At 46.1% G+C, this 22,081-nt stretch overlaps 1 protein-coding gene across 9 annotated transcripts in view; it reads left to right on the forward strand.

Moving 5' to 3' along the window:
• Positions 1-530: 530 nt before the first annotated feature.
• The window catches only part of nrf1 (nuclear respiratory factor 1), a 35,869-nt gene continuing 14,318 nt past the window's right edge, over positions 531-22,081 (forward strand). For 4 of the 9 annotated variants that reach the window (XM_036945084.1, XM_036945090.1, XM_036945086.1 and 1 more), the window contains exons 1-9: positions 532-679; positions 2,271-2,507; positions 2,953-3,067; positions 3,557-3,683; positions 8,150-8,290; positions 18,916-19,074; positions 20,341-20,544; positions 21,388-21,486; positions 21,918-21,998. In XM_036945084.1, coding sequence (XP_036800979.1) covers positions 2,297-2,507; positions 2,953-3,067; positions 3,557-3,683; positions 8,150-8,290; positions 18,916-19,074; positions 20,341-20,544; positions 21,388-21,486; positions 21,918-21,998 — 1,137 coding nt within the window. In that variant the 5' untranslated portion in view covers positions 532-679; positions 2,271-2,296. Of the gene's footprint in view, positions 680-2,270; positions 2,508-2,952; positions 3,068-3,556; positions 3,684-8,149; positions 8,291-18,915; positions 19,075-20,340; positions 20,545-21,387; positions 21,487-21,917; positions 21,999-22,081 lie in introns of all 9 variants that reach the window. The other 5 variants (XM_036945091.1, XM_036945092.1, XM_036945093.1 and 2 more) reach the window with 4 other exon arrangements.

Consider the following 22,081-nt stretch of genomic DNA (forward strand, 5'->3'; position numbering starts at 1 on the left):
AAACATACTGGAATATCCGCAAACCCAGGGTCGTTATAATACCTTAGCAAAAATGTTTTCCACGTCTTGTCTTATCATCAGGTGAATGATAATCGCAAGAAGTAATCAACATTTTAAAATTAATAGATTTTGTAGATAGTTTTTCCATTACCTCCCCACACTATAATTGGAAGAAGAACTGTAAACTATAACAAAGACTATTAGCCAGAAAGGTAACTCTAAACACATTGTCGATACGAGCAGCTGTTTAAAGTTGACATCATTAGAAAGAAGATATTATCCTATTTTGTACAGTAGGTATGTCATTCAAATTGCGTGTATTGTTTTTGCTAGTGATGTTTATAAAAACAACTACTTATTTCAGGGGGGGGGGGGGGGGGTTGCGATACTGTATATTTTTTTGCGGACAAAATAAACATAGCTATATGGATTATATTGAATGAATACTGAACACTATTTGCTATATGTTTAACTTTTTATCAAATAAGAAAAGTCTACTTTTGCCGGTGATCTTTAACTGGAAAGGGGCGTGGTTAGCCCGGTGTTCTGGTAGATCAGCGGGACCGCCGAGCTTCAGCTTCGGTGTGTTTTCGGGCTGGCTGTTCTTTGTCCTCCATTAGAGCTCGGATTCCCAGGCCCATCGTACGGCGCAGGCCCGAAGTAGCGCAGCCGCTCTGAGGTTAGTGCCCTACCGCGCAATCTCCAGCTATTTCAGCCCCGGCGCAGCCGCACCAACAAACCCGGCAGCATAGGGGCGAAAATATGCACATTGTTTTAGATACCGATGAGAAAACGAAAAAAAACGAATATTTGACATTTTTGACGACAGTACACTTTGCGCACACCGAAAATAAGTCGAGATAATGCAGCAATAGCGTTGGTGTTGATGTAGGCCGCTAGGCCTGTTATGTATTGTTACAGTTGTAGCTCGAGATGGCGGGTTCGGTGCTACAGTAGTCGCGTTATTTTAGCTTAACAAGTGCACAGCACATGTAATCGCATGCGATGCTTGGTTAGCATGCAATATTTTGGATTCTGATTCCAATAATTGTTCTATTTTTTACACAATTGTCCAGTATGTTGCTAAATACAGCTGCTTGGCCAGCTAATTCTCTAGCGAAATGTGTCTTGGACATTTGCTAGCCAACTGCGTTTTTATGGTTGACTTGCTAGCTAACGTTAATGATAGTTTATTTAGGTTCTTGTCATATCTAGAAGCACCATCGGAGCTAACTAACAGTAACCTAGCTAAGTATATGGCTAGTAAAATAACCATAACATTTGATCAGAAACGCTGTTAAACAGTGTTAGCGAAACACATTCGCTAACTTAGCCACTAATCAGCTAGCTTGTTGTGGTCTATCCACCGCCATTGAATGGCAGGTTGGGTAGCGTTAGCTAGCTAGTAGCTATGGTCTGTTATCAATATAGCTCGCATTCGTCTCATCTTTCGCGAGTATTTAATAGCAGAGACCGAGAATGCTTATCAGTGCAACCTAATTTTGAGTTACTGTTAGCTAGACAAGCTCAATTGATAATTTGTCAAGACTTAACTGGTTGGCTAGCCAGCCCATTCCTGCCCCTGTCTGTCTTACTGTCTAGGTGTATCCTCTCTCCCCTCAAGTAATTCATAGTAGGGCTATATAACAGTTTATAAAGATGCATCATGCAAGCCATTCAATCTTTACATTTCCTGTCTCCTCCCACCCCCAAATCTATCATTAATTGGTCGCCCAGTGCAATACTCGATTAGCCTTTTGAGTTGTAAAGTAATACATGCCTTTTGAATGAACATATTTGGAATATAGTCAACCTCAGCCATTATACATGCTATTTACATTTATTGAACATAACTACAGACGCACTGCATCAATGTATCTACACTGACAATATTACTACTAATATTACTATTATCATTAGTTATGTCATGTATCACAAATTTAGTTAGTACACATTTTCAGATATAGCCCCTTGACATAACAAGCTTTATTTCATTGAGCCCTGTTAACATACTTCTGGGATAGTATCACTGTAGAAGTGGGTGTAGGCCTATACACACCCCTGAATGACACGTGTGTCTCTGGGTTACTTGCATCAATATCCCATGTGCTAACTATTGCCGTAAAGCACTTAAACCCCAACTCTGCTCCAGGAGGCAGGAGCGCTTCTCTATGGCTGTCCCAGCATGTTGTGTGTGTGTGGTGTCAGGTTGTTACATACTGAGACACCAACAAAAATGAATGGAATAAGTTATTTTCTACTCTCTTCAGTTAGTGTTTGAGGCTAGCACCACGCCATGGAGGACCACAACGTTCACCAGACTGAACACATGACCACCATCGAGGAGCACGCCGTGCAGCAGGTACATGTGGCCACGTACACCGATCACAGCATGCTGAGCGCCGACGAGGACTCTCCCTCATCCCCTGACGACGACGCCTATGATGACTCAGACATCCTTCACTCGGCCGGCAATGACGAGATGACCGCGCACCTGGCAGCTGCAGGTGAGCCCTGGCCAATGAGAGGAGGGGTCTTTGGCATGATGGAGGACAGTATAGTAGCAGAGTGAAATGAGCTGCTTTGTTCTCTGTCTTGAAGAGGTTACTGTATTCAGGATCTGTTCTGCCAAAGCTAGGTCATGGGGCCCTTGTATCAGGGTCACGCCTTATGAAAATTACAGAATGCTGTGGTAAACAGAAAGACATGGTTGCCTGTCATGTAGAGTAGGCAATCATAACCAGCTCTATACATAACATGTATATCTACACCAGGGGTACTCAACTCTGACCCGGTGCCTGCTGGTTTTCTCTTCTACCTGATCATTAATTGAGGACACACCTGGTATCCCAGGTCTAAATCGGTTGTAATGTACATAACTGACCAGCAGATGGTGTTGTCAGACCACTAATGCTAACTGCTCCATGTCAACTGTCTTATTTCTATTCACAGGCCCAGTAGGCATGGCTGCAGCTGCTGCCGTAGCAACAGGCAAGAAACGCAAGAGGCCCCACATCTTCGAGTCCAACCCGTCCATCCGCAAGAGACAACAGACACGCCTTCTGAGGTGAGTGGCCCAGAGCGGCAGGGTAGCCTAGTGGTTAGAGTGTTGGACTAGTAACCTGAAGGTTGCAAGTTCAAATCCCCGAGCTGACAAGGTCAAAATCTGTCGTTCTGCCCCTGAACAGGCAGTTCAGGGGCAGAACGTTCCCCAACAGTTCCTAGGCCGTCATTGAAAATAAGAATTTGTTCTTAACTGACTTGCCTAGTTAAATAAAGGTAAAATAAAAACTGTCTATGACCCCAAAATCTTCCAGAACTCACCTAGGGCACTGTTTTCCTGCCTCTCTTTCTCTTGTCATTCTGAACAGTATCCTACTAGTATCCCACTTCATTTAGTTTTATTTGTCATTATTTAGTTTTTTCTGAAAGGGGGTACTTTATTTTAATCGAAGTATGGAATGACAGTCATTTATCACGGCTATTTGTGTTTTATAGTCCCTGTGACTAGAAAGAGCACGTTTGAGTTATTTTCCTGGTGTTTTTGTGTCTGTAGGAAACTGCGAGCCACCCTGGATGAGTACACCACCAGAGTTGGTCAACAGGCCATAGTTCTGTGCATCTCTCCCTCCAAACCCAACGCTTTGTTCAAGGTGTTTGGTGCTGCGCCTCTGGAGAATGTGGTGAGTGGAAACATGTCTACCACACGTCTGTTACACGTCTCCCACACAGACACATGTCTGTCACACGTCTGCCACACAGACACATGTCTACCACACGTCTGCCACACAGACACATGTCTACCACACGTCTGTCACACAGACACATGTCTACCACACGTCTGTCACACAGACACATGTCTACCACACGTCTGTCACACAGACACATGTCTGTCACACGTCTGCCACACAGACACATGTCTACCACACGTCTCCCACACAGACACATGTCTACCACACGTCTGTCACACAGACACATGCCTACCACACGTCTGCCACACAGACACACGTCTACCACACGTCTGTCACACAGACACATGTCTACCACACGTCTGTCACACAGACACATGTCTACCACACGTCTGTCACACAGACACACGTCTACCACACGTCTGTCACACAGACACATGTCTACCACACGTCTCCCACACAGACACATGTCTACCACACGTCTGCCACACAGACACATGTCTACCACACGTCTCCCACACAGACACATGTCTCCCACACAGACACATGTCTACCACACGTCTCCCACACAGACACGTCTACCACACGTCTCCCACACAGACACATGTCTACCACACGTCTCCCACACGTCTGTCACACAGACACATGTCTACCACACGTCTGTCACACGTCTGTCACACAGACACATGTCTACCACACGTCTGTCACACGTCTGCCACACAGACACATGTCTACCACACGTCTGCCACACAGACACATGTCTACCACACGTCTGTCACACAGACACATGTCTACCACACGTCTGTCACACAGACACATGTCTACCACACGTCTGCCACACAGACACATGTCTACCACACGTCTGTCACACAGACACATGTCTACCACACGTCTGCCACACAGACACATGTCTACCACACGTCTGTCACACAGACACATGTCTACCACACGTCTCCCACACAGACACATGTCTACCACACGTCTGCCACACAGACACATGTCTACCACACGTCTGCCACACAGACACATGTCTACCACACGTCTCCCACACAGACACATGTCTACCACACGTCTGTCACACAGACACATGTCTACCACACGTCTCCCACACAGACACATGTCTACCACACGTCTGCCACACAGACACGTCTGCCACACAGACACATGTCTACCACACGTCTGCCACACAGACACATGTCTACCACACGTCTGCCACACAGACACATGTCTACCACACGTCTGCCACACAGACACATGTCTACCACACGTCTGCCACACAGACACATGTCTACCACACGTCTGTCACACAGACACATGTCTACCACACGTCTGCCACACAGACACATGTCTACCACACGTCTGTCACACAGACACATGTCTACCACACGTCTGTCACACGTCTGCCACACAGACACATGTCTACCACACGTCTCCCACACAGACACATGTCTACCACACGTCTCCCACACAGACACATGTCTGTCACACGTCTCCCACACAGACACATGTCTGTCACACGTCTCCCACACAGACACATGTCTGTCACACGTCTCCCACACAGACACGTCTGTCACACGTCTCCCACACAGACACATGTCTACCACACGTCTCCCACACAGACACATGTCTGTCACACGTCTCCCACACAGACACATGTCTGTCACACGTCTCCCACACAGACACATGTCTGTCACACGTCTGTCACACAGACACATGTCTACCACACGTCTGCCACACAGACACATGTCTACCACACGTCTGCCACACAGACACATGTCTACCACACGTCTGCCACACAGACACATGTCTACCACACGTCTGTCACACAGACACATGTCTACCACACGTCTGTCACACGTCTGCCACACAGACACATGTCTACCACACGTCTCCCACACAGACACATGTCTACCACACGTCTCCCACACAGACACATGTCTGTCACACGTCTCCCACACAGACACATGTCTGTCACACGTCTCCCACACAGACACATGTCTGTCACACGTCTCCCACACAGACACGTCTGTCACACGTCTCCCACACAGACACATGTCTACCACACGTCTTCCACACAGACACATGTCTGTCACACGTCTCCCACACAGACACATGTCTGTCACACGTCTCCCACACAGACACATGTCTGTCACACGTCTCCCACACAGACACGTCTGCCACACGTCTCCCACACAGACACATGTCTGCCACACGTCTCCCACACAGACGCATGTCTGCCACACGTCTCCCACACAGACGCGTGTCTGCCACACGTCTCCCACACAGACGGAGGATGTGTTGCCGCCTCATAATGTTTGGCTGAATCTGTAACACAGAAGAAAATAAGTTAGTGTTTCATATAAGGAGTTTGTGTTCACTGTTCCTGCCTTACATTGGGGTTAAGTCAATGGTCCAGTTCAACTTTTCTCAGTGCATCCGCTCTTCTGTCCTTCATTGGTTGAAGTAAACGCTGATCTGTGATTGGTGAAAGCAGTAGACTGAAACATCGTCTTCACTCGACGAGGGCTTTTCCTTTCCTTACCTCAAGGAAAAGAAGGAAATATCAGTGTCGACAGATATTTACCCCCAAACATTTTTTCTTCCTAGTGGTTAAGGTTAGTATTTAAGGGGTTTGTCTTCTGATCTGAGATTTGTGCCTAATCACACTCTTTACGGCAATATTTTTCATCAATTGGATGACGCTTTGCAGAAGGAAATTTGCAACACAAACAAACATGGAGGAGAATGAACGTGGCCCAGAGCACGGAGACAAGGAGCTCGTACCTAAAAGAGGGGCTACTTCTGTCAGATGGACGTGGTTTGGGTATGACAAGTCTGACACGGACCAGAAAACCGTCCTCTACAAGACGTGTCGCAGGTCAGAGTCCTGACAACAGGCTCAAACACCACTAACCTCTATTACCACCTACGCAAGAATCATGTGAAACAGGCCAGTCCCAACAACAGGCTCAAACACCACTAACCTCTATTACCACCTACACAAGAATCATGTGAAACAGGCCAGTCCCAACAACAGGCTCAAACACCACTAACCTCTCTTACCACCTACGCAAGAATCATGTGAAACAGGCCAGTCCCAACAACAGGCTCAAACACCACTAACCTCTTTTACCACCTACGCAAGAATCATGTGAAACAGGCCAGTCCCAACAACAGGCTCAAACACCACTAACCTCTATTACCACCTACGCAAGAATCATGTGAAACAGGCCAGTCCCAACAACAGGCTCAAACACCACTAACCTCTATTACCACCTACGCAAGAATCATGTGAAACAGGCCAGTCCCAACAACAGGCTCAAACACCACTAACCTCTATTACCACCTACGCAAGAATCATGTGAAACAGGCCAGTCCCAACAACAGGCTCAAACACCACTAACCTCTATTACCACCTACGCAAGAATCATGTGAAACAGGCCAGTCCCAACAACAGGCTCAAACATCAGTAACCTCTTTTACCACCTACGCAAGAATCATGTGAAACAGGCCAGTCCCAACAACAGGCTCAAACATCACTAACCTCTCTTACCACCTACACAAGAATCATGTGAAACAGGCCAGTCCCAACAACAGGCTCAAACACCACTAACCTCTCTTACCAACTACGCAAGAATCATGTGAAACGGTACGGAGAGAGTCTACGGATGAGACCCCAAAAAGTACAGTCTAGTGCTCAAAACAAACCCCTGACTCAGACGTTACAAGAGGCTTTTGCCCGCGGCACAGCATATGGCAAAGAATCACGAAGATGGAAGGAGATAACAGCTGCCGTTACAACTTACATCTGCAAAGACATGGCCCCAATTTACACGTTCGAGAAACAGGGGTTTTGTGAGTTTTGACCCAAGGTACCAAATGCAAATTAATATGTTTTTTTATTTAATTTATTTATAACTTTTATTTAAAAAGCCTGCAAGTCAGTTGGGAACAAATTCTTATTTTCAATTACTGCCTATATTTTAGGCCTGTATTTATTTTGTTTGCAACTATAGTTGAAGTGTTTTCTATTTACCTTTTTTGTTGTTGATTTTAAACATTAATATTTTATTTTGTTTCATGCTTAATTGAAAATTTGCGCAAAGGTACTAAATAATCAAATATGAGTAAGTACCTTTATTTGTTGAGTTTAATTCAAAATGTAATAAGAAATGGGCCTTTACGTGTGGTCAATTTATATAAACTATTTATTCATTGAATTGACAGAAAATGTGCTATATCGTGATATGTATCGTTATCGGGATATGAATTGACCTATGTCAGGATATGAGGTTTTGGCCATATCGCCCAGCCCTAGCCTGCAATTTTCACTATGTCACAACGTTTGGTTCTCAGACTGCTTTTACAAGGTTAGGGATAACCTTCCCTTGACCTTTGCCCCCTACTCTGGGTCGTCCACTAACCCATGTTTTTCCTACCCCTCCTCCTTCTCCCTGCAGGTGAGGAAGTACAAGGGCATGATCCTGGAGGACCTGGAGAACGCCCTGGCCGAGCACGCACCCCCCGGGGGGGAACTAACCTCCGAGCTGCCCCCCCTCACCATTGACGGCATCCCCGTCTCTGTGGACAAGATGACACAGGTGAGCCCATAGAGAGATGATACACTTGACACACACAGCTATATTTATTCATGTTTATGGGTGAGATGAGAACCCTCGTCTGGCCAGCAGATGGAGCCAGTTGGTTATAAATCCCTCACTGCTCAGACTATGGTTTCATGCTTGGCTACGCTAGAAAATGACATGCTTCAAGGTCAAATGCCCCTTTTAGGTCAATTTTGTCAAGGTTTTCACCTGTTCTCAGGTGCTCGTTAGAACTATAGATCCTATTTGATTCTAGTTTGTAATCTAATGTTTTCACTACCTGCACCTACCCGCCTGTCCAACATCACTACTCTGGACGGCTCTGACTTAGAATACGTGGACAACTACAAATACTTAGGTGTCTGGTTAGACTGTAAACTCTCCTTCCAGACCCATATCAAACATCTCCAATCCAAAGTTAAATCTAGAATTGGCTTCCTATTTCGCAACAAAGCATCCTTCACTCATGCTGCCAAACATACCCTTGTAAAACTGACCATCCTACCAATCCTCGACTTTGGCGATGTAATTTACAAAATAGCCTCCAATACCCTACTCAACAAACTGGATGCAGTCTATCACAGTGCAATCCGTTTTGTCACCAAAGCCCCATACACTACCCACCATTGCGACCTGTATGCTCTCGTTGGCTGGCCCTCGCTTCATACTCGTCGCCAAACCCACTGGCTCCATGTCATCTACAAGACCCTGCTAGGTAAAGTCCCCCCTTATCTCAGCTCGCTGGTCACCATAGCATCTCCCACCTGTAGCACACGCTCCAGCAGGTATATCTCTCTAGTCACCCCCAAAACCAATTCTTTCTTTGGCCGCCTCTCTTTCCAGTTCTCTGCTGCCAATGACTGGAACGAACTACAAAAATCTCTGAAACTGGAAACACTTATCTCCCTCACTAGCTTTAAGCACCAACTGTCAGAGCAGCTCACAGATTACTGCACCTGTACATAGCCCACATATAATTTAGCCCTATCAACTACCTCTTTCCCAACTGTATTTAATTAATTTATTTATTTTGCTCCTTTGCACCCCATTATTTTTATTTCTACTTTGCACATTCTTCCATTGCAAAACTACCATTCCAGTGTTTTACTTGCTATATTGTATTTACCTTGCCACCAAGGCCTTTTTTTGCCTTTACCTCCCTTCTCACCTCATTTGCTCACATTGTATATAGACTTGTTTATACTTTATTATTGACTGTATGTTTGTTTTACTCCATGTGTAACTCTGTGTTGTTGTATCTGTCGAACTGCTTTGCTTTATCTTGGCCAGGTCGCAATTGTAAATGAGAACTTGTTCTCAACTTGCCTACCTGGTTAAATAAAGGTTAAATAAATAAAATAAATGAGACAGATTTGGAATCCACAATGAGCCAAACAAGGCTTTCCGATATGCCCATTTTAAGAGGCAGATATCCTCCATTTGGCTATCAGGGTGTGGTGCCAGTCCAGTATGTGAGAGAAAGTAGTGTGGACCAGGACACAGCATTCAGAGTCCTGATCTGTAGGCACGAAGCGGACTGAAACAGGGAGGTGCTATCTGAACTTATCCAAAAAGTAAGAGGCACTCATTTTTGTTTTTCCTTTCCAAAGTGTTTTGCTTCGCTGTGCCCTAATGAACACAGCCCAGAGATGGCTCACAGAGTAGTCATCATCCCAAGTGGCGCTAGCTTGTTTACTTCACTGCTGACACAGTCATTGGATCGTCATCATCAGAGACTTGGTACCATGCATCGCCCTCAGAGACACTACCCCAGGGCGAGGGGACAGAGGCAGCCAATCACTGAGCCCTCAGGGATAGAAACAGCCAATCACAGGGCCCACAGGGAGAGGAGCGGCCAATCCTGTCTCCTCTGGGGCAGGCGTGATAGAACCAGGAAGAATCTCTATGGCTGTTGTTTTTTTGTGTTTTTTTATGAGTTGAGGGGAGGAGGATCTGTTGCTTATTTTATTTCACCTTTATTTAACCAGGTAGGCCAGTTGAGAACAAGTTATCATTTACAACTGTGACCTGGCCAAGATAAAGCAAAGCAGTGCGACACAAACAACAACACAGTTACACATGGAATTAACAAGCGTACAGTCAATAACACAATGGAGAAAAAAATGGGAGGAAAATAGTCTATACAGTGTGTGCAAATGGCGTGAGGAGGTAAGGCAATAAATAGGCCATAGTAGCGAAGTAATTACAATTTAGCAAATTAACACTGGAGTGATAGATGTGCAGATGATGATGCTCAAGTAGAAATACCGGTGTGCAAAAGAGCAGAAAAGTAAATAATAACAATATGTGGGATGAGGTAGGTAGATTGGATGGGCTAATTACAGATGGGCTATGTACAGCTGCAGCAATCGGTTAGCTGATGTTTAAAGTTAGTGAGGGAAGTATCAGTCTACAATTTTTGCGATTCGTTCCAGTCATTGGCAGCAGGGGAATGGTCGGCCAGAGGAGGTGTTCAAATCAAATGTATCCCTTCGTACATCAGCTGATATCTCAAAATGCTGTACAGAAACCCAGCCTAAAACCCCAAACAGCAAGCAATGCAGGTGTTGAAGCACGTTGGCTAGGAAAAACTCCCTAGGAAGAAACCTAGAGAGGAACCAGGCTATGAGGGGTGGCCAGTCCTCTTCTGGCTGTGCCGGGTGGAGATTATAACAGAACATGGCCAAGATGTTCAAATGTTCATAAATGACCAGCATTGTCAAATAATAGGTCTGGGAAAGGGCAGCACGTCCGGTGAACAGGTCAGGATTCCATAGCCGCAGGCAGAACAGTTGAAACTGGAGCAGCAGCATGGCCAGGTGCACTGGGGACAGCAAGGAGTCATCATGCCAGGTAGTCCTGAGGCATGGTCCTAGGGCTCAGGTCCTCAGAGAGAAAGAAAGAGAGAATTAGAGAGAGCATACTGCCCCAGAGGAGACCGGATAAGACAGGAGAAGTACTCCAGATATAACAAACTGACCCTAGCCCCTCGACACATAAACTACTGCAGCATAAATACTGGAGGCTGAGACAGGAGGGGTCAGGAGACACTATGGCCCCATCCGATGACACCCCCGGACAGGGCCAAACAGGAAGGATATAACCCCATCCACTTTGCCAAAGTACAGCCCCCACACCACTAGAGGGATATCTTCAACCACCAACTTACCATCCTGAGACAAGGCCAAGTATAGCCCACAAAGATCTCCGCCACGGCACAACTCAAGGGGGGGCGCCAACCCAGACAGGAAGATCACATCAGTGACTCAACCCACTCAAGTGACGCACCCCTCCTAGGGACGGCATGAAAGAGCACCAGTAAGCCAGTGACTCAGCCCCTGTAATAGGGTTAGAGGCAGAGAATCCCAGTGGAAAGAGGGGAACCGGCCAGGCAGAGACAGCAAGGGTGGTTCGTTGCTCCAGAGCCTTGCCGTTCACCTTCACACTCCTGGGCCAGACTACACTCAATCATGTGACCCACTGAAGAGATGAGTCTTCAGTAAAGACTTTAAGTTTGAGACAGAGTTTGCGTCTCTGACATGGGTAGGCAGACCATTCCATAAAAATGGAGCTCTATAGGAGAAAGCCCTGCCTCCAGCTGTTTGCTTAGAAATTGTAGGGACAATCAGGAGGCCTGCGTCTTGTGACCGTAGCTTACGTGTAGGTATGTACGGCAGGACCAAATCGGAGAGATAGGTAGCAGCAAGCCCATGTAATGCTTTGTAGGTTAGCAGTAAACCTTAAAATCAGCCCTTGCCTTAACAGGAAGCCAGTGTAGAGAGGCTAGCACTGGAGTAATATGATAAAAAATGTTGGTTCTAGTCAGGATTCTAGCAGCCGTATTTAGCACTAACTGAAGTTTATTTAGTGCTTTATCCGGGTAGCCAGAAAGTAGAGCATTGCAGTAGTCTAACCTAGAAGTGACAAAAGCATGGATTAATTTTTCTGCATAATTTTTGGACAACGTTTCTGATTTTTGCAATGTTACATAGATGGAAAAAGGCTGTTGGCTTTGGGGATGACCAGTGAGATATACCTGCTGGAGCGCGTGCTACGCGTGGGTGTTATGGTGACCAGTGAGCTGAGATAAGGCGGAGCTTTACCTAGCAAAGACTTATAGATGACCTGGAACCAGTGGGTTTGGTGACGAATATGTAGCGAGGGCCAGCCTACTAGAGCATACAGGTCACAGTGGTGGGTGGTATTTGGGGCTTTGGTGACAAAACGGATGGCACTGTGATAGACTGCATCCAGTTTGCCGAGTAGAGTGTTGGAGGCTATTTTGTAAATTACATCGCCGAAGTTGAGGATCGGTAGGATAGTCAGATTTGCGAGGGTATGTTTGGCGGCGTGAGTGAAGGAGGCTTTGTTGCGAAATAGGAAGCCGATTCTAGATTTAATTTTGTATTGTCGATGTTTAATATGAGTCTGGAAGGAGAGTTTACAGACTAGCCAAACACCTAGGTATTTGTAGAGTTCCACATATTCAGAACCGTCCAGAGTAGTGATGCTAGTCGGGCGGGCGGGAGGGTACGGGCAGCAAACGGTTGAAAAGCATACATTTGGTTTTACTAGCGTTTAAGAGCAGTTGGAGGCCACTGAAAGAGTGTTGTATGGCATTGAAGCTCGTTTAGAGGTTTGTTAACACAGTGTCCAAAGAAGGGCCAGATGTATACAGAATGGTGTCGTCTGCGTAGAGGTGGATCAGGGAATCACCTGCAGCAAGAGCGACATCGTTGATATATACAGAGAAAAGAGTCGGCCTGGACTACAGGCCCCCCCCCCCCCCCCCGATTTAGCACACTGAACTCTGTCTGAGAAGTAGTTGGTGAACCAGGCAAGGCAGTCATTTGAGAAACCAAGGATGTTGAGTCTACCAATAAGAATACTGTCATTGACAGTCGAAGGCCTTGGCCAGGTTGATGAAGACTGCTGCACAGTACTGTCTTTTATCGATGGCGGTTATGATATCGTTTAGTACCTTGGAAACCAGATTGCACAGCGGAGAAGGTACGTTGGGATTCGAAATGGTCAGTGATCTGTTTATTAACTTGGCTTTCGAAGACTTTAGAAAGGCAGGGCAGGATGGATATAGGTCTGTAACAGTTTGGGTCTAGAGTGTCACCCCCTTTTAAAGAGGGGGATGACGGCGGCAGCTTTCCGATCTTTACGGATCTCGGACGATAGGAAAGAGAGATTGAGGTTGAACAGACTGGTAATAGGGGTTACAACAATGGCGGCGGATAATTTTAGAGAGGGTCCAGATTGTCTAGCCAGCAGATTTGTACGTCTGTGTGGGAGATTTGTACAGGTTTTGCACTGGGGGGGGGTTCTGGAGCACCTGGAGAGCCAGGTCAAAGCAGTATCCTAGGACACTCACCTGGCTGGGGCCAGAGTGACGGGAGACGTTGCGTTTTGTGGAGATGCAGTCTGTCGACTTCTACTCTGCTGAATAGGTGTTTCTTTCAAAAGAGATGATCTCAATGAGACAAACCTGTATACATGTAAAGGTTAAATATAGTAGTGGAGTGCCAGGAGAAAAAGGCTCAAATAAGAGGTGGTAAGATGGATAGGGATTGAGTGACAACCAGGGGAGGGGAGTCAGCCTGACTATCCCTGGAGAGGCTCATCTGGCGGGTTTTGGGGAGTTCACGAGAGGGCCCTGGTGGCTGGTGGTATGGAGAGCCTAGGAGCAGCAGGTGAGTCAAGAGACCAGCCAGGGTGAGCCAGCCCATAATTACAGTTCTTTGGGTTTGGAGTGGCTGGCTGCTGATTGGCTGATAGCCTGCCGGATTAGACTAAAGGGAGGGGGGTTAACGCCACACACAGTCACTGTAATTAGGCCATCTGTCCCCCAATCCCCCCCCCTCACCAGCTACAGGTGGAGAAACAGAGGCACTGAGGAGCTTACTATAGCTGTTGCTACCTGCTACATTAGTAAACTAGTCTTTGTCGGTCTCCATTTTATAAACTCTGACAAATGTTTTTCTGTTATTTTTTGAGAGGGTTTCTCCAAACGCTAATTCACTGGCTGCAACTACAGCAGGACGGAGACGGGTCAGAATGGCTTTCTCAAAAACAATTTCTAGTATGATATGTTATCACCAGAGGTTACCCATCCATGTTTCAGACTATCCAGAGCCAGTCAAGGCACCGCCATTTTGTCTACTCTCTTAGAACACAGAGCAAACTGGATAGCTGTGTGGTGATTCTATTTTTAGGCAAATTTACTCAGTGATGTCAATGTGGGTAGATGCTGCAGTGGTCCCATCCCTACCCCGGCCACAGTATTACCAGGGACACTGAGGACATGGGGTTGAAACCCACTCCAGCTGGGTAAGACACACACACACCACACGCACAGGGGACTGGTAAGGCGCACGGGGGACTGGTAAGGCGCGCGGGGGTGTGTGTTCCACCCCCTTCGTCTCCCAGGAAGAGGGGGAAAATCAGAATAAATAAATGAGGCCTCTTATGCAATAGTTTGGATGAGTCCAAGCAATCAGGCTTCATTGTGGTTAGTCGTCAATCCTAACTGTTCAGAGTACAGTACAGAGTACAGCACACCACTTAAACTGTAGGGAGAATGAATGAAACATCATCCACCTACTACTGGTTTAAAACTACCACTGAATCTCCTCTGGTGTCTACAGCAGTCTGTTAACATGTTAATCTCACTGAATCTCCTCTGGTGTCTACAGCAGTCTGTTAACATGTTAATCTCACTGAATCTCCTCTGGTGTCTACAGCAGTCTGTTAACATGTTAATCTCACTGAATCTCCTCTGGTGTCTACAGCAGTCTGTTAACATGTTAATCTCACTGAATCTCCTCTGGTGTCTACAGCAGTCTGTTAACATGTTAATCTCACTGAATCTCCTCTGGTGTCTACAGCAGTCTGTTAACATGTTAATCTCACTGAATCTCCTCTGGTGTCTACAGCAGTCTGTTAACATGTTAATCTCACTGAATCTCCTCTGGTGTCTACAGCAGTCTGTTAACATGTTAATCTCACTGAATCTCCTCTGGTGTCTACAGCAGTCTGTTAACGTGTTAATCTCACTGAATCTCCTCTGGTGTCTACAGCAGTCTGTTAACGTGTTAATCTCACTGAATCTCCTCTGGTGTCTACAGCAGTCTGTTAACGTGTTAATCTCACTGAATCTCCTCTGGTGTCTACAGCAGTCTGTTAACATGTTAATCTCACTGAATCTCCTCTGGTGTCTACAGCAGTCTGTTAACATGTTAATCTCACTGAATCTCCTCTGGTGTCTACAGCAGTCTGTTAACGTGTTAATCTCACTGAATCTCCTCTGGTGTCTACAGCAGTCTGTTAACATGTTAATCTCACTGAATCTCCTCTGGTGTCTACAGCAGTCTGTTAACATGTTAATCTCACTGAATCTCCTCTGGTGTCTACAGCAGTCTGTTAACATGTTAATCTCACTGAATCTCCTCTGGTGTCTACAGCAGTCTGTTAACATGTTAATCACACTGAATCTCCTCTGGTGTCTACAGCAGTCTGTTAACATGTTAATCTCACTGAATCTCCTCTGGTGTCTACAGCAGTCTGTTAACATGTTAATCTCACTGAATCTCCTCTGGTGTCTACAGCAGTCTGTTAACATGTTAATCACACTGAATCTCCTCTGGTGTCTACAGCAGTCTGTTAACATGTTAATCTCACTGAATCTCCTCTGGTGTCTACAGCAGTCTGTTAACGTGTTAATCTCACTGAATCTCCTCTGGTGTCTACAGCAGTCTGTTAACATGTTAATCTCACTGAATCTCCTCTGGTGTCTACAGTAGTCTGTTAACATGTTATTGAACTGAATCTCCTCTGGTGTCTACAGCAGTCTGTTAACATGTTAATCTCACTGAATCTCCTCTGGTGTCTACAGCAGTCTGTTAACATGTTAATCTCACTGAATCTCCTCTAGTGTCTACAGCAGTCTGTTAACGTGTTAATCTCACTGAATCTCCTCTGGTGTCTACAGCAGTCTGTTAACATGTTAATCTCACTGAATCTCCTCTGGTGTCTACAGCAGTCTGTTAACATGTTAATCTCACTGAATCTCCTCTGGTGTCTACAGCAGTCTGTTAACATGTTAATCTCACTGAATCTCCTCTGGTGTCTACAGCAGTCTGTTAACATGTTAATCTCACTGAATCTCCTCTGGTGTCTACAGCAGTCTGTTAACATGTTAATCTCACTGAATCTCCTCTGGTGTCTACAGCAGTCTGTTAACATGTTAATCTCACTGAATCTCCTCTGGTGTCTACAGCAGTCTGTTAACATGTTAATCTCACTGAATCTCCTCTAGTGTCTACAGCAGTCTGTTAACATGTTAATCTCACTGAATCTCCTCTGGTGTCTACAGCAGTCTGTTAACATGTTATTGAACTGAATCTCCTCTGGTGTCTACAGCAGTCTGTTAACATGTTAATCTCACTGAATCTCCTCTGGTGTCTACAGCAGTCTGTTAACATGTTAATCACACTGAATCTCCTCTGGTGTCTACAGCAGTCTGTTAACATGTTAATCTCACTGAATCTTCTCTGGTGTCTACAGCAGTCTGTTAACATGTTAATCTCACTGAATCTCCTCTGGTGTCTACAGCAGTCTGTTAACATGTTAATCTCACTGAATCTCCTCTGGTGTCTACAGCAGTCTGTTAACATGTTAATCTCACTGAATCTCCTCTGGTGTCTACAGCAGTCTGTTAACATGTTAATCTCACTGAATCTCCTCTGGTGTCTACAGCAGTCTGTTAACATGTTAATCTCACTGAATCTCCTCTGGTGTCTACAGCAGTCTGTTAACATGTTATTGAACTGAATCTCCTCTGGTGTCTACAGCAGTCTGTTAACATGTTAATCTCACTGAATCTCCTCTGGTGTCTACAGCAGTCTGTTAACATGTTAATCACACTGAATCTCCTCTGGTGTCTACAGCAGTCTGTTAACATGTTAATCTCACTGAATCTTCTCTGGTGTCTACAGCAGTCTGTTAACATGTTAATCTCACTGAATCTCCTCTGGTGTCTACAGCAGTCTGTTAACATGTTAATCTCACTGAATCTCCTCTGGTGTCTACAGCAGTCTGTTAACATGTTAATCTCACTGAATCTCCTCTGGTGTCTACAGCAGTCTGTTAACATGTTAATCACACTGAATCTCCTCTGGTGTCTACAGCAGTCTGTTAACATGTTAATCTCACTGAATCTCCTCTGGTGTCTACAGCAGTCTGTTAACGTGTTAATCTCACTGAATCTCCTCTGGTGTCTACAGCAGTCTGTTAACATGTTAATCTCACTGAATCTCCTCTGGTGTCTACAGAAGTCTGTTAACATGTTAATCTCACTGAATCTCCTCTGGTGTCTACAGCAGTCTGTTAACGTGTTAATCTCACTGAATCTCCTCTGGTGTCTACAGCAGTCTGTTAACATGTTAATCTCACTGAATCTCCTCTGGTGTCTACAGCAGTCTGTTAACATGTTAATCTCACTGAATCTCCTCTGGTGTCTACAGCAGTCTGTTAACGTGTTAATCTCACTGAATCTCCTCTGGTGTCTACAGCAGTCTGTTAACATGTTAATCTCACTGAATCTCCTCTGGTGTCTACAGCAGTCTGTTAACATGTTAATCTCACTGAATCTCCTCTGGTGTCTACAGCAGTCTGTTAACATGTTAATCTCACTGAATCTCCTCTGGTGTCTACAGCAGTCTGTTAACGTGTTAATCTCACTGAATCTCCTCTGGTGTCTACAGCAGTCTGTTAACATGTTAATCTCACTGAATCTTCTCTGGTGTCTACAGCAGTCTGTTAACATGTTAATCTCACTGAATCTCCTCTGGTGTCTACAGCAGTCTGTTAACATGTTAATCTAACTGAATCTCCTCTGGTGTCTACAGCAGTCTGTTAACATGTTAATCTCACTGAATCTCCTCTGGTGTCTACAGCAGTCTGTTAACATGTTAATCTCACTGAATCTCCTCTGGTGTCTACAGCAGTCTGTTAACATGTTAATCTAACTGAATCTCCTCTGGTGTCTACAGCAGTCTGTTAACATGTTAATCTCACTGAATCTCCTCTGGTGTCTACAGCAGTCTGTTAACATGTTATTGAACTGTGGTTAATCTGGCCAGTGCAAAATGGGTGTGTTTATCTGGATGTTGTAATTTGTTATACTACAGCTGATGGAGACTACACTGTCAACTATTGAGGCGGTTCAGGTTTTCTGCCCAGAACAGGGGTTTGTTCATTTGGGCAGGCAACAGAGAAAGGTTGTAAAATGTTTTTCAGCGGAAAACGAAAGAACGCAGTCCAGGTGGTCCCTCCAGGTTTCAGTCTGTTTTCTTCCATCTAGTGCCACCCAAGTTCAGAGCCATTAGGCCAAGATTGTGTTAGTTCATCAGTCAGGGAGGCAGACTGGAGCCTCAGTCATAGACTGGCCTGTAGATAGACCTCAGTGCAGTGTGGTCTCCTTTTTAGAAATCTTATTTCTGGGCCCAGTCCACCTCAGCAAGCTGCAGGTAGGTAATCAGTACCTCTTTCCTCCCCCTAGTCAAGGGCACGTGTGTGTGTACCACTCACCCCCGTATCTTGTTTCCTCTGGTCAGGCCCAGCTGCGAGCGTTCATCCCAGAGATGTTGAAGTATTCGACGGGCAGGGGCAAGCCTGGCTGGGGCAAGGAGAGCTGCAAGCCCATCTGGTGGCCAGAGGACATCCCCTGGGCCAACGTGCGCAGTGACGTGCGCACTGAGGAACAGAAACAGAGGGTGAGGTTGAAAACACACTTTCCCTGTGAATTGACTCCCTGGTATCATTACAATGTTGAATATGGTAGAGAGGTAGGAGGATTGACTCCCTGGTATCATTACAATGTTGAATATGGTAGAGAGGTAGGACGTTGTGGAGGTTAAAGGGTCTTTGAGTGGAGACGGTTAGAGAATAATAACTTGGTGGGACAGAGTTCTACCAGGGACAATCCAACAATACTAACTTGGTGGGACAGAGTTCTACCAGGGACAATCCAACTATAATAACGTGGTGGGACAGAGTTCTACCAGGGACAATCCAACTATAATAACTTGGTGGGACAGAGTTCTACCAGGGACAATCCAACTATAATAACTTGGTGGGACAGAGTTCTACCAGGGACAATCCAACTATAATAACTTGGTGGGACAGAGTTCTACCAGGGACAATCCAACTATAATAACTTGGTGGGACAGAGTTCTACCAGGGACAATCCAACTATAATAACATGGGACAGAGTTCTACCAGGGACAATCCAACTATAATAACTTGGTGGGACAGAGTTCTACCAGGGACAATCCAACTATAATAACTTGGTGGGACAGAGTTCTACCAGGGACAATCCAACTATAATAACTTGGTGGGACAGAGTTCTACCAGGGACAATCCAACTATAATAACTTGGTGGGACAGAGTTCTACCAGGGACAATCCAACTATAATAACTTGGTGGGACAGAGTTCTACCAGGGACAATCCAACTATAATAACTTGGTGGGACAGAGTTCTACCAGGGACGATCCAACTATAATAACTTGGTGGGACAGAGTTCTACCAGGGACAATCCAGCTATAATAACTTGGTGGGACAGAGTTCTACCAGGGACAATCCAACTATAATAACATGGGACAGAGTTCTACCAGGGACGATCCAACTAGAAGTTATGTGGAAATGACTTCTTTACTGTTTAACATATGTTTAGTTATGAAGCATAGGTATCAATGAATACAAATGTACATTTTGTTTCCTGAGTAACTTTTTTACATAAAAGACAACAATATACAAAAAAGTATACCATCAGAATATCATTGCAAGGAAATTACTTAAGTATTGCAACTAAAGCCCAGACTGAATTCAGCTTCGTTTCACTCCACTATATGAATTAGTAAAGTTAAACTACAGTGAAACGTATCGTAATTCTGTCTGGTTTGTGTTTCCTGTACTCTTGAAACCCAATCTACCAGTCCCCTTGTATAACATCTCCTTTTGTTGTGGCGCCCCTTGCTAGGTGTCGTGGACGCAGGCGCTGCGGACCATCGTGAAGAACTGCTACAAGCAGCATGGACGCGAGGACCTGCTGTACGCCTTTGAGGACCAGGTGCCACAGCACACGGCCATGACGACAGCCACCCACAGCATCACCCACCTGGTGCCCTCACAGACCGTGGTGCAGACCATCAGCAACCCCGACGGCACCGTCTCCCTCATACAGGTCAGGTTTCCCATAGGTACAGATCTAGGATCTACCTTAACCAATATTTGGTCAAGCTCCGGGGTAAAGTTTCCCCTCGGAACAGATCTAAGATCAGCTTATTTTTTAGTGGGGAAATGCTAAACTGACCCAAGATCAGCGTCTAGGGGCAACTTAACCCTACTCCACAGATCAGAGGTCACCTAAACACAGAGTCAAGATTAGGGTCCCAACATTCCGTGAACGTTCGCAAAGTTCCCAGGTTTTTCAGAAATCCCGATTGGAGGATTCCCTGAATCAGAAGGGAATAAGCTGGGAGGGACTTATCAACCTGGGAGTCCTCCAACTGGGATTTTGGAAAGACCTGGGAACTTTGGGTGTGTTTCCGGAATTTTGCAACCCTACTAAGGATCCAGATGGCACAGTCCTCCCTCTCTAAGCGGCCGGCAGGCCTCCCCCTCTCTAGGCGGGCCGCGGGGCCTCGCCCTCTCTAGGCGGGCCGCGGGGCCTCGCCCTCTCTAGGCGGGCGGCGGGGCCTCGCCCCCTCTAGGCGGGCCGCGGGGCCTCGCCCTCTCTCGGGCGGGCCGCGGGGCCTCGCCCTCTCTCGGGCGGGCCGGCGGGGCCTCGCCCTCTCTAGGCGGGCCGCCGGGGCCTCCCCCTCTCTAGGCGGGCCGCGGGGCCTCCCCCTCTCTAGGCGGTGATTAAATATGCCCTGGATGATGATTTGGAGGGATATAATCCATGGGAAGGATTTGGCTGTTTTGTACTCAAGCCAGGCTGCCCATTGTAATCTCCCTTTCCCCACTCCTCTCTCTCTCTCCACCATCTTCTCTCTCCCTCTCTTTTTCCCTCTCTGCCCCTCAGGTGGGCACAGGGCAGACGGTGGCCACTCTGGCCGATGCCTCGGAGCTGCCAGGCACAGTGACCGTGGCCCAGGTCAACTACACTGTGAACGACGGAGAGGTACACACACCACACACCTCATCAGTCTCTCAGAACACAAACACACATACACACACACACTTACAAATACACACACTTGTAGAGACATCTGATGACTGTATGCGGTTGTAATGGCAGTCCCTCCTGTGTGTGAGGTGTGTTACTACTATTCTGTGAGGAGTGTTAGATGTTACTGTCTTCAGAGTAGTGAACATAGTGTGTAGCTGAACGGTTTCTCTAACTGGCTCCATTACACACTTTTAGGCATTATGCCCCTTTACACCGTATCACTTTTAAATAAATAAATACTAAACGATTTTGATGGCGTTTAAAGCCTGAAGGTCGTTTTTCTGCAGTGTGCGGACAGCGTTTCCTCTTTTTGAGATGCTAATGTTAACCATCTCCTGATTCCTAATTGGCATATATCATTCCTCACCTCTCCTCGGCAATAGTTGATGTGTGGTGAGCTTTCTGGCGCAAAGGGGCAGTCCAGACCACACCCAGGTGGGTTCTACACATTGGTCATGGATGAGGTGATTTCCCCCTTACTATTTAAAGCGCTGACAGGGATTTTTCTGCCATTGAAATCCTTGGGCGGGCCGCCTAAACGTTTTAT

This window comes from Oncorhynchus mykiss, chromosome 15 (assembly GCF_013265735.2).
Source record: "Oncorhynchus mykiss isolate Arlee chromosome 15, USDA_OmykA_1.1, whole genome shotgun sequence".
Classification (NCBI taxonomy): Eukaryota; Metazoa; Chordata; class Actinopteri; order Salmoniformes; family Salmonidae; genus Oncorhynchus; species Oncorhynchus mykiss.